Here is a 13,983-nt window from a genome sequence, read left to right as displayed (position 1 = left end):
TTTATTTTATTATTTGAAGCAATGTGAATTTAGGTTTACCATTATTTGAGCTCTAAACTCGTGTACATTAATAGAACAAAGGACAATGAGCTTTACTTCATAAAGTTGTGACGTGTGGTGGTATTGTGTTCCCCAAAATATTGTGCACCCTAATAAACTTATCTGGGGTCAGAGAACAGAACAGCTACTAGATACAGAGGCTAGAAAATGGTGGCACTCACACCTTTAATCCTAGCCTTCTGGAGGCATGGATCTCTGAGTTCAAAGCCACACTGGAAATATCCAGGCATGGTGACTCATGCCTTTAATCCCAAGAAGTGAGCCTTTAATCCCAGGAAGTGAGGGCAGAAAGCAGAAAGGTATTTAAGGTGTGAAGACCAGAAACTAGAAGCTTTTGGCTGGTTAAGCTTTTAGGCTTTTGAGCAGCAGTTCAGCTGAGATTCATTCTGGATAAGGACTCAGAGGCATCCATTCTGAGGAAACAGGATCAGCTGAGGAACTGGCAAGGTGAGGTGGCTGTGGCTTGTTCTGTTTCTCTGATCATACAGCATTCACCCCAGTAACTGGCCTCAGGTTTGATTTTATTAATAAGATCATTTAAGATTCCTGCTACAGTGATGATTTAATTAAATGATCCACATAAATCTCTTAATACAGAACCTGGCACAAAGTAACTGTTCAGCTAAATTTCATAAAACACTGAACAAATAATTAGCAAGTGCCCAGTGTAGGAAGAGCTAGGTCATGAGCCACTAATGGTAAACTGAGAGTGTCAAGAGATGAACAGGTGTTTTCAATGTTTGTTTAACCATGGTGACATCACAGTGGTGACAGGTCTCACTCATTACACATGACAGATTAGGCTAAGCTCCATTATACTTAAAGCCCATGCCTTTAATCCCAGTACTCAGGAGGCAGAGGCAGGCAAATCTCTGAGTTTGAGGCCAGTCTGGTCTACAGAGCTAGTTCCAGAACAGCCAGTGGTACACAGGGAAACCCTGTCTTCAATAAATAAATAAATAAAGTATACTCAAGTCTATATTATTCTCCAAAACACTTTTGTAGCATTCATGACAAAGTTTGGTGGTGTACAGTCATGCTTACTTGTTTCCAAGTTGCCTATGACCACTGTCACTCAGTATGGCAGAGGTGATGTGTTAAGGTAGAAATGCTGAGGTCCTTAAAGTATAATGCACTTGATAGTTGGGCTTTGCAGAAAGTGTGTCTGTCTTGTATCATCAGGATAAGAAGGTGAGGGGGTCAGCTCATGGGTTCTTTCTTACTATGTGAGACCAGCTAACAGGATCTCTCTAATCCCTCCCATCCTTCCCTCCTGACCACACACTGTAGAGTGAAAATCAAGTTCAAGAACATGCCCTCTCCTGCTTGCTCTGCCTGTTCCCTAAGCACAAATATAAAGCAGGACTATGCCTGCACACTTGTTTGAATGTGGTAATGGTCTAGCCTCTGCTCACACTTGTTGCCTCACTCCTACCCTCACATGCCCTCTGCTCTGCACCAGGACATAACAAACACCCTAGGAGCTGTTTGTCTGGCTAGCCCTGCCACCAATGCTGCCAATATTCCAGGTCACCTGTGGGCATAGTGTTAAAGTAGCCCACACACCTCCGAAGTGTATTCACTCAAATCTTTGTTTACTATAAAGTACTGAACACAATCTGTAACTAACACAGCTCCCTCAGTATTTAGGTCCTTGTTGATTGTGTCATCTCATTAGCTGTAGTCCTTAAGAAGGCAAAGAAGGAAGAGGAGGAGGAGGAAGAGGAGGAAGAGGAGGAAGAGGAGGAGGAGTTATTGTAGTTGTAGTAGTTTGCAGAAAGTGTGCAGAGCAGAGGGCATGTGAGGGTAGGAGTGAGGCAACAAGTGTGAGCAGAGGTTAGACCATTACCACATTCAAACAAGTGTGCAGGCATAGTCCTGCTTTATATTTGTGCTTAGGGAACAGGCAGAGTAGTTTTCACCCCCAAAATTCTATTCCCAGCTATGTCCTTGACATATACATAAGTAAGCAATACTGTTTAGTATTAAATGATTAAACCTAAAAGAGTGACGCTTGTACTTCGTATTGCAATGCATGCTAGACTAAATGAAATTGTATTTAACGCAGCTCACAGGTTACATATTAATGAAACTCTTAACCTTATTGAAATTATTAAAAGTTCAGCCCAGCCTAGTTAAATGTTAACCTGTAAATGAGCATCCCCTTGCCTTTTCCAAGGTGGGTAGAAAGAAGGTACATTTTAAAGGCTCTTTGCAATTGTCTGAAGCATAATACCAAGAGGGCAGATTCTCTTGTTTTCACAGTGTGTAATTCATGCTCATTCATTATTTGGTAGCATGGCAGCAGATGCTGAACAGAGCACAGCAATGTAATACCCTTATTACTTCACTGTGTTTTGTTTCTAGGGCTCAATAACCACTTTGCTACAGCAGTTAGGAAAAGAGAACATTTGCAAGGGCTTGTCATCTACTGAAGATAAGATTTAATAAGACAACGAGGAGGGGCCTTTCCTTAAGCACTCCAGAGAAGACGTTAGCCTGAAACTTAATATTTCAATGCAATAAACAACAAGTGTTGTCAATACACTGAAAGAAAGGCAAACCTCAAGCAGAACACACATAGTGAGAGCAGTAAAGTCATCTACAATTACTCTGAGGCTCATACTTTTCTCAGGCTGAACACAATGCTATGGTAAATGAGGAAAAAATAAAACCTCCTTTACAGATATATAAAAGCAAAGCAAGACACCTTCAACCTGAGAATTCAAATACAAATGCTGTAGATAGCTGAATTATCTCACTAAAGTTGAAAGATAAAAACAAGGAGTAGATCTAAGCAGGAAAGAACTGCATGCTTCTGCTGTGTCATGAGCTTGGCTGCTGCTGGAAGTTTCTGCCTCATGGTTCTAGAGACTGCAAGTCTAAAGGATCCTTAGATCCATCTTCCACAGAGACCGTCCTCTCTTGCCTCTTCTAGAGTCTTCTGGTATTTAGGTAATCTACTGTTCTTTGGTTTATATACATATGTCTCCAGTCATCCATCTTCCTATGGCCATCGTGTGTGTGTGTGTGTGTGTGTGTGTGTGTGTGTGTGTGCACATGCATGTGCATCCACATCCAAATAGCCTCTTTTTATAAAGCCACCAGTCATGTTTGAACAGGGCCCATCTGAATGGTCTTATTTTAATTTGAATATTTCTATAAAGATCCTGCTTCCTAAAAGGTCACATTTTGAAACACTGAGGGTTGAGACTTGAATGTATCCTTTACTCAAAGTATGCTAGTCATTTTTTGTCAACTTAATATGAACTAGAATCACCTGGGAAGATAAACCTAATCAGAGGAATTATCGCCATCTACCTGGATTGTAGGCAAGTCTATGGGCATTTTCTTGATTGTTGAATGATGTGGGAGAGCCTAGACCACTAAGAGCAGTGCTATCCCTAGGCATGTAGTCCTGAGCTGTATGAGAAAGCAAGATGAGCAGGCCAGAAGGAGCAGACAAGTAAGCAACACTCCTGCATGGTCTCTGCTTCAGTTCCTGCCTTGAGTTCCTGTCCTGACTTCCCTCCATGAAGATTTACTGACCTGAGTGTTGCAAGATGACATAAACCTCATCCCCTCTGAGCTGGTTTTGGTCATGGAGTTTATCACAACAAGAGAAAGCAAACGAGGAAGGGGAAATATAAAATAACATACAGTCGTACCAACCACAATCATCTTGCAATTGGCTAAGTAGCACTACACAGCTCATGTAACCTGGAGGGTGTGTGTCAGTTATTTTCGTAAGGATAAAACTAAGGAAGCCTACAGTTAGAGCAGGAACAGTCTGGTTATTCTGTTTGTTTGTTTCTGTGCCGGGGTTGAACCTCAGCTCCCTATGAGTAAAGCAAGAGCTCTACCATTCTCCCTCCAGTCAGGACCTTTAGTTAGATAATCTTGCATTTGAATTTAGTCTCCATACACTAACTGTACATGGCCAAGTTACTTTAGTTACTTGCATTTGAATTTAGTCTCCATACACTAGCTGTGCATGGCAAAGTTACTTAACTCTGCCAAAGTATTGTTGACTGTCAAATGGGGTACTGTGTACAGCATGCTGAGTACCACAGGGCAAGGTCTTGGTATGTGTATAATAAATAACTCTTGTTAAGTCATTAAAGCAATGACGTATGTACTTTGTATTATAAATTAATTGGGCAAAAAGGCTGGTGAGCTAAAAGAAGTAAACACATTCAGGAATGAGAAAAATATCTCACCAGGTGACTCATTCTTAAGGGCTTCAAAGCTGAGCTGTCACTGGGTTAGCATATTCATTCATTAGGAACTGATCTGTCACTTGAATGATTAGCACCAAAATGATCTCATTTTTGCCTATGAATTAGCACCTCAAGAAAATAAAATATGACTGCTAAGATACTACAGTGTGTGTAAATTAGATGCCAAGGTGACCTCCCGGCCTAGATCTCTGCCTGCAATAAGCTAAAGAAAACAAGTATGATTTTGGTTCACAATTGAATTGCAAACAAGAGCTTGTCTGGTAAATGGGCTAAGAGCTGTTTGCCACACTTCCATGCTCACCAGGCAGATCACTTCAGTCACATAGCCTTCCTGGAGGGGAGTATATGTGTGGTAGAGAGCAGAGAAAGGACAAGCTCACGTGTAAAGACCGTCCTGCTGAGGCAAAGAGGATGCCATCCTAGAGACTTGTGCATGAAGGAATCACTTCTTACCCCTGTCAACCCCCTCTCTTCTTCCTCGACAGAGAAGTTCGGGACTCTGCCTAAAGTTGTAGAGGAAACTGGCATTGGTATGTGGCACAGTATACTTCTTCAGGAGAAAAGTGGCAGACAGATATTATGGGGACACCCCCCCCCTTCATGATTTCCACCTCTTGTTTATGTCCTTGAGCAAACAAGTTCTATCACTTGCTTCTAACCAACACTGTTTTGGGATTACTGGGACTATTGGGATTATGTTATAGAATATTATATACTGTTATTTGAAGATATAACTGCTGTCCTACTAGTCAGCTCATTCTAGAGTCTAGGTGTTCTTCTTAAATTTGACAAAGCAAGCTGTCATGAATCCTGCAGCTTCAAAAGGAATGAATTCTATTAACTTCCTGTCTGAGCTTATCTGGCCTAACCTTAAAGAAACCTCAGTTACACTATGTCCACATTCCAAGCCAAGGAAACTGGGAGCTGATAAATGTGGGTTCATTCCCTACAAAGGATATCAAAGGTGTCACGGAATCTCTTCTCCTGTAGCCAAACAGTAGGAATTTGTAGAGCAAATTAAGATTTACTTCAGAAAACACCATCCATTGTAAACTTACTTTGTACGATTATCACGTGTACTTGCTGTTCTCACTCATATGTTTACCTATGTTTACACTGAATTACCCAGTGACCCTCTACTTTGATTGGTGTGCCAGATATTGGTGATTAAACATGGGTAAAACATTCTCTATCCACAAATAATTACATTCAGGAGAGAAAGAAAGCATTATACGAATAACATCATGGCTCAAAAGCCACAATTAGAAGCCTAACCATGACCACTGGGCAGATGTAACGGAGTAGGAGTGATGGTGGCCTAGCCTGTGACAGAGTCACAACCGCTTATAACCTTTATAATGCATGCTCCCAAATTTAAAAGCCTTTCTTATTTGTAAACCATTTTTCATGATCAACTGTTATCAGTGCTACAATAGAGTGAACATCTTCCTCACCATCAGAGCCTCGGCTCTGCAACGCTGTCTGGTAACCACACGCTTTGAAGGGATCCTTGAGTATTTAGGCTAGAGTCATTGTTCCCAAGTTTTGTTTTGTTTTTTTTATTTCATTGTCAAGGTACTGCTTCTGAGAAGGATGATAGGAGTTTCTTAAAAGTTGCTACATCGGTCTGAAGGGTTGACAAGTGAGGATTAATTCTTATCTGCACTTTGCTTCAGAGTGAAGCTGGCTGCCTTTATTACTTCCTCCGCCCCTCTCACTATAACAAAGACAAAGGTAATAAGTGAAAGCACAATCCTGTGTTCTTCTTGATAATTAAAACTTTTCTATTATTCCCTGTTCAATATTTCCATTATTGATGGGAGATAACATTTCACAATTTTCTCTGTTGTGCTATGATTATTTATATGAATTGCCTAATAGGATTTTTACCTCATTCCTATAGGAATTTGGAAAATGATGAATTATAACTTCATTAGAGTGAGTTTTTTGGGTTTTTTTTTTTACTATGAGGAAAATACAATCAACCATCTACTGTAATCTGAGATGACTTACTGTTAACTGTCTCATATAGCTCATCTCCATAGCCTAAATTTATAATTGAGTCTTCTTTAATGTCTGGCAGGAGAATGACTACCAATTCCTTCTTGGCCTGCAATAATTAGTTTCCATCAGATTATTCATTGGAGGGACTGTGGCATTCTAATCAAATACTGTTCTCCTCACAGGAAGTATAATGAATTTAGGCTCTCTTATTTTTAATAGAAGCAAATAATCACCCTGTTCTCACTTTAAAGCCTTACTGACTTAATATAAATAAGGGGGCATTAAGATAGGATCTTCCACACTTTGAAAACTAAAGTCAGTTTTCAATCTGTGAGCACAGGAAAACATTTGAATTTCTTGACTAACAAGAAACTTGTCTAATTATATAAATCAAAACTAAGGTTATTATGCAACTTCGCCTTTATCAAAGAAAGCTCTGGAAATTGATGAAAATCGGCTCAATATTTTGCATATTATGGGAACTTTAAAAATTCAAGTTGAAAAATTCTATCAATAAATTAAGACAAAGATCCACTTATATTCCACGTGAAGTTTATGGCAAAGAAAGTAGGTGCAATGTTTTAGAAAAATAAGACACACATCCGTTGGCAGGGACATCAATGTAAGAACACAATTAAAACAGAGCCCATTTTACATTTCTCAGATAGAATGAGCTCTCTCTCTCTTTCTATATATATATATATATATATATATATATATATATATATATATATGTATGTCCCTCCCTCCCACTCTCACTTTCTTTATTTCTGTGTGTCTGTGTACTAGTTTTATGTCAACTGGACACAAGCTAGAGTCATGAGATAGGAGGGAGACTCAATTGAGAAAACGCCCTCATAAGATTGGGCTGCTGGCAAGTCTGTAGTGCATTTTCTTAATTAGTGATTGATGAGGGAGGGCCTGGCTCATTATAGGTGGGCCACGCCTGGGCTGGTGGTCCTGGCTTCTGTAAGTAAGCAGACTGAGTAAGCCATGTGGAGCAAACCAGTAAGCAGCACCTCTCCATGGCCTCTGCATCAGCTCCTGCCTCCTCCAGGTTCCTGCCCTGTTTGAGTTGTTGTCATGACTTCTTTTGATGATGAACTATGATGTGGAAATGTAAGCCAATTAAACCTTTTCCTCTCCAACTTGCTTTTGGTCATGGTGCATCATCACAGCAACAGTAACCTGAACTAAGACGGTGTGTTCATGCAGAGGGAGAGATTATGGACTCACATGGATACATGTACTTGTTGAGGTTAACAGGTTGAAATTAGGCAACTTCGTCAATTACTCTTCACCTGATGTTTTGAGACAGAGTCTCTCACTGAACCCGGAACTGAACAATTCAGTTCGGAAAGCTTGTCAATGACGTCCAGGGATCACCGGTCCCCAGTCACTGAGATTCTCGATGTGTGCATTTCTTATTTGAGTGCTGGTGATCCAAACTTATATTCTCATCCTTTTGTAGCAAGCATTCTCCTGACTGAGCCATCTCCCTGGCCCCTGAATAAAGACTCTCGTTTATTTGGTCCCTGTTACATGGTCTAGGTCTGATTGCTGCTTTGGCCATTTAAACCTCTTTTAAATCCTCTGAGTTCTTACAACACTGTTTCCTTATCGAACACCTTCTCTCTTGTACTCCAGCTTTCCTCATCAGTTTAGCTTCTGGTTTCAGATTATCCTTTAACCTGGTGGCTCCAGTGTGCCATCTTTGCCTGTGCAGCTGGAATATGGGTACTTGTGGACTGGTGGCCATGCTCACCTTACTGTGTGCTCTCCTCAGGCTCCAGCGACATTCAACCTCATGGGACAAAGTGTGGTCAGGAGCTCTGCATTTCCTCAATCTGATGCTTCCCCTATACTCTCACAGTGTAATGTGGGGTAAGAGCCTTAAGGACTTTTGTTTGTTTGTTCGTTTGTTTGTTTGAGACAGGGTTTCTCAGTGTAGCTTTGTGCCTTTCCTGGATCTCGCTATGTAGACCAGGCTGGCCTCGAACTCACAAAGATCCGCCTGCCTCTGCCTCCCAAGTGCTGGGATTAAAGGCGTGCCCCACAACCGACCGACCAAGAGCCTTAAGTTTTTTAAACAGGAGTTCCAGCTGTAAAATGGGGATAGTAATGCCACCAACCTCCTGTAACTAGAGGAAGACTGACTGGTAATTCCCAAATTCTGAGAAAAGTACCTGAACTGGAAGCCACTGGTAAATGGTGGGCTGACGTTATTCTTGTTCCATGCACATTCACTGAGTACTTACATCATTTTGAATCATCTACTGTCCAGAGGCAACACATGGGTGGACTCTAAACATAGAAGTTCTGTATTTTATAGCTGCTGTTCCATGTAATTGGTTACTGCACACTTGGACAAATCCATGATGCTTCATCTATTCTTTTTCATTCACACATTTTATGTCTTGGAATTCAGAGTTTTATAGTAGTATTCTAAGCAGCTGAAAGATGATTTATTCTGTCATCTTAGCATCAATCAAATGGAGCATTTATTTTACTGATTCTTTTGAAGGAAGCTATAGTTGTTTTGAAGAGTTATATTTTTAATTTGAATGTATTCCATGAAGAAGCCCATGTTATATATCACTAAACACCCTGGGAAAGAGCTAAACCATCAGAATGGAAAAATATGTGTTGTAATAAACGAAGAAGGAGATTTTATAATGAGATTCCAGAAGCCCAAATTGTTTCTGAATTCATCCCTCAACTTTACACCCCACAAAATCCCATTCTCAGAATAACACTATTACTACCTATCATTTAAATTCCTTAGACAGAGGGATATTCCTTAATTAACCATGTATCTGGTTTTTAAAGCCATTTTAAAGATAACACATTTAATTGATATCTGGCATTTTAATAGTAAAAAGCCTAGTTATTGGACAATTGAAGTATCTATCTGGCCCATTGTCATGAAAGAACTTTAACACTGGCAATATATCTTCAATTTACTAGAACATATAAGAGTTTAGCCAGCATCTATTCCTTCATAGTTTTTCCAAATACTGGCAAGGCAATGGGAAGCTAAGCAGACATGGCTTCACTCCTGGAGTAGAAGGGCACAAATGAACTAAGCAACTGCATATCAAAAAGTGTCAGAGCTTCCCAGAAGTGCAAAACGCTCTGATGGTCTATACACTACAATGCATGGGAGGTGAGTGGGGCCCACAGGCAGCAGACACACTCTTGAATTGTTCTGTGACCCCAAAAGGACAGCATCTTAGTTTGTTTCAATGCTGCATCCCGAATGTCCAGATTTGTGTCATTCATTTCTATGTGAGAAGACATTTTAGCACAAACAGGCCCTCTGAGAGTGGACAGAAGTAAATACTGTGTGAGTATAAAAAGCTAGGAACAGGAAGTTCATCCCTCATGTGTCACATGATTTCAATGGCCCAGATTAGATGAGACTAGTGAGGTGTGAGGGAAGAAGAGAAAGAAAACAGACACCAGCTAGGTGAGATCTCCTTCCGGGTTCCAGGTGAATTTCTAGCCTGAATTCCTCTCGGAATAAAGCCCTTCCCAGAAAAAGCTGCCAAGAGCCAGCAAGCCTGCTCTTCAAAACAAGGTCTTCAATTACCCACCAAATACCAGGTGTGTAAATTGCCTTCTGAAGTCCTGTGTGATTAACTGGTCAGTTTTCCATTTAACTATGCCTTAAAGAGCACATTTCCAGTACAAATGGCCTCTCCAAAGATGGAAAATTAAACAGTTACTTAAGTCTACCCACGTAGAGCCAGAAAAGAAAAAAAAGGATTAGTTCATGTGCCTACAAATTGTGGTAGTACCTGTTCATCCACAGTCTCAGAGCTGATCCAGAAAAGTTGCAGAGAAGTATGCTATCCAACTCAGGCTATACTGAATGAGATATAACTGTACTAAAATCTCAGTCAGTTCTTCAAAGATTAGAGAGAACAGTAGTGAGGATATTGGCATTGGATTTTATCTAATGATGTGTAATCGATGTTTGTATTTCACATGTGTATTTAGTACTCTCAGTATAACATGTCTCTCTCTCTCTCACTTAGGGTTGGAGAGATTCAGTTTTAGATCCTGACAGGGCCAACTGTTAGAAAATCTTTGACTCACTTTCTTTTTCGGTACAATGGGGACACTATAATTAAATGGGAAGTCCTTGTTGATGCTTAAAAATTTAAAACACTAATAAAATGTTTCTGAGTCCCCAGCACAAAGTAAACCTCAGTAAAAGTAATGGATATGATGATGATTTGATTATTAATAAACCTAGGTGATAATTTCATATTTATAAATCATGGTTTTCTCATCTTTAATACAAGTCTAACAGCAGCTCTGATCTTTATCCAGGTTGTTTTAGTGATAAATGATATATAGTATATGAGAACATCATTAAAGCTACTATTTTTTTTTTTACAATTATAATGTATCCTTTCCTGTCTACTTGGATGTATCCCCTTTTCACCCTTTATTTATTTTCTTAAAACACATTCTTTAAGTGCAGGAGACTCCTTGTTTTTGTTGCCCCTGTTAGCAGTGGACACCTGGGGGATTTACTTAATACAACTGTCATGACAGGAAGACATTAAGCCAAGTTTTCTCCTATGAGGAATTTCTTTCTTATCTTGCCCTCTGCATGTTTCCACCTCTATTTGAATTAATTAATTTAATATTGAAGTTCTCACCTGTCACCATTCCTTATCTCTCTATATGCAGTTATAACCAAGTACCAATAGACATTGGTAGTGATGTTTAGTCTTGTCACATACTGTGACCTTGGACAAATTAAACTTTATATGTCAGTCACCCACAGGGGCAATGAACCAACCCCAAAGGGCTGCTGCAATAACTAAATGAACATTAAATGCAGCGATGAACAAGATTTGTTCATTTCAGCTTCTTATCAAGCCCATGGATTGTCTTCTTGGACTTGACTGACCTGTGAATGATGCGCTGGCTCTGTAGGTAGTCTAGGGCCATGGCCAGCTCACAGATGAAGAGCTTCACCGTGTCTTCCTGAAAGTGGACATTCTGCTGAAGGTGATAACGCAGGTCCCCACCGAGTAGCAGGTCCACCACCATGAACATGTCTTCCTCATCTTGGAAGGAATACCTGGAACAACATTAGGAATATAAATATCAGGGCTGGAGAGATGACTCAATGGACAAAGTGCTTGCATGTCAGCCTAGGGACCTGAGTTTGAATCCCCAGCTCCTGGATAGAACCATGGCATGGTGGCTAGTGTGAGAAACCCTGCACTGGGAGCCAGACATAGGAGCTGATCCAAGGTTGGGGACAGACCTCTCAGGCCAGCCCATCTTGCCAAAAAAATGAGCTTTGGGTTTATTAAGACAATCTGTCTCAAAAGTAAGGTAGAGAAGCAATTGAGGAAAGACACTGTCAACGTTGGCCTCCATGTGTGCCTACATGAGAGAGTACATCTGCCTGCACACATGAACACACATGTAAAACACACACAATTTTTTTAAAAATAAACACCAACTACACTTACAGGATAGAGTACTGGAGGCAACCTCTAGTAGACTACTGCCATGCTCCCATTTCTTACCAAGAAATTAGGGAATAGTAAGTTTAAGTGACCTCTACCAAGTAAAAATCCTAACAAATGATACAGCCAAGGGTTCTCCAGAGACAAAATGAGATGTGAAAGAGAACAATATCACATCATGAAGCACAAACAAAAGAGAGAACTCTGTGGATAGGGTACAGTCAGAACAATAGGTATGATGGAAAGGCCTGAGTTTGGGGAAGAATGCATGGGCCAATTCTATGACAGGAACTTATTCACCAATCTATAGACATTGGGGATCACTGGCAAGTGTGACACCAGCTGTATGGCCAGATACCAGCTCTTCACTTGAAGGAGCATGGTGCTGAGGACTGGGAGACAGAGTGAGACAAAACCAGCCCCACATGGGCCCCTGTTGAATACAGCAGAGATGTGAGGATTTGTTTATATGCACAGAGCCTTGGTAAGGACGTTCTTCTCCAGTGGGGATTTGTCTTGTGCCCACGGCTCAGGCATGATTTATTGTCACAATGAAGTTCTCTAAATCAATACTGCTTTGATGTGTTTCTGTTTTCCTAATGTCACTCATTTCATATTTTGAAGTTTTATTTGCATTAAAGAACTAAGTCTCTGCAAGCAGTACCCAAGGAAACATAAATTCTCGGTGATGAATTCTTTGCTCAGGAGTAACTGTCGAACACCAATGTCAGGACAAATACTAAAAAGCGGGGTGGGGGGTGATTTACAAACAATAAGGAATGAGAATTTCAACACAGCATTAATCTGAAGGAGGTGATAGACTAATGAAGACTGATAGTCCCTGATATTTGTTCACTGGCTCAATAAATGAAATTTCATATTCACAGAGAAGATGTCAGAAATTAAGCTCTTGGGGAATTAAGACAAATGAAGGGAATAATTTTTGAAACTTTGAGATGTGCACACTTGGTATTATCTTTAGAAATTATGTATTCTCTTTACCTCAGTGAGACAAGCGGCTGGCTAGCTCTGCTTTAGTTTTAAAAGGCACCAGGAGAGCTGCTAGGTCTGGACACTTCCATTTGAAATCCTTCCAACTGCACCAACACAAACTATATTCACTGTGTTCTGGACATCTTTCAGTGAGTCACCCTGGGATAGTTAATATGTAATCACACCCCAGGTCTACTGCACCTCAGGCTGCTCTCAGCAGTGGAATGGAAAATATACTTTCTCATGGGATGAGTTGCTGATGGAACAAGGATGGTGAGAATGGGAACTGGGTACCAAAAGAAGGGAAAACACAGAGCCAATAATACATATAACTAGAAGCCAAGGGAAAGTTACCCTGTGGAGCAGACTTATGCTACACTTTGCTGTTGACTGCCTTGCACTCTTAGACCTGCTAACACATCAGGGGCTCTTCTCTCCTATTGTTGCACTAAATTCCAAGTGTAAATGTTCCTTGTACTAAATTTAGTGTGAACAAGCAAACATTTTTATTAAGGCTTGAGTTAAGAGATTTTTTATCCAAAGAAGAAACTGATATGAGTGCCAGTTGTGACAAGTTAACCACAGTGTTCCAACATGTAGGGGATTAATAATCAAAGAGAGAAGAGGCCAAGGCAAGAGGCAACATGCTCCCCTGGCCAGCAGAAATAGAAATTTAGTAAGCTGTGAAGGCAAGTCTGACTGTTAAAAATCATCTTCCTTCTTCAGCTTGTCACATCTGAATCCTACTTCAGTTTCTTAAGTCTCAAAGGGAAAAGATAAGCATTTAATATTCTGAAAATATTTCATTAAAAATATGCAGGCATAACATAATTTAGTGATACACAGAATGTTTGGGTTCTTAATATAATCTTACTTTTTAAAATAAACAGACCTTCCTGGTAACTCAGCATGTGTCGCAGAGGCTCATGACTGGGTTTCTGTAGCCATTGTTTCCTATACATGGCATAGTTCTTAGCCAGCTATGCTAAATTAACAAGTCTAGCCCTGATGCACGTGAAATTCACTAGGTCATATGTTCATTAATACACCCACAGGCCAATCTGATGGAGGCAATTTATCAACTGAAGTTCCCCCCAGGTGGCTCTAGTTTGTGTCAAATTTACAAAAACCTAACCATCATGGTGGTATTACACACACAAAACAAAGAAACAAAAACATGTGTCATG

General features: G+C 40.3%; 1 protein-coding gene across 2 annotated transcripts in view; it reads right to left on the bottom strand.

Annotated features, from left to right (window-relative positions):
• Nucleotides 1–13,983, bottom strand: part of Stk32a (serine/threonine kinase 32A) — a 113,856-nt gene that overhangs the window by 41,888 nt on the left and 57,985 nt on the right. For both annotated transcript variants that reach the window (XM_059246521.1, XM_059246522.1), the window contains exon 5: nucleotides 11,233–11,406. In XM_059246521.1, the coding sequence (XP_059102504.1) occupies nucleotides 11,233–11,406 (174 nt within the window). The remainder of the gene's footprint in view (nucleotides 1–11,232; nucleotides 11,407–13,983) is intronic.

Source organism: Peromyscus eremicus, chromosome 19, assembly GCF_949786415.1.
Source record: "Peromyscus eremicus chromosome 19, PerEre_H2_v1, whole genome shotgun sequence".
In the NCBI taxonomy this organism is placed as follows: domain Eukaryota; kingdom Metazoa; phylum Chordata; class Mammalia; order Rodentia; family Cricetidae; genus Peromyscus; species Peromyscus eremicus.
Note: the sequence above shows the minus strand (reverse complement) of the source record. Positions and strands in the feature narration are given on the sequence as shown.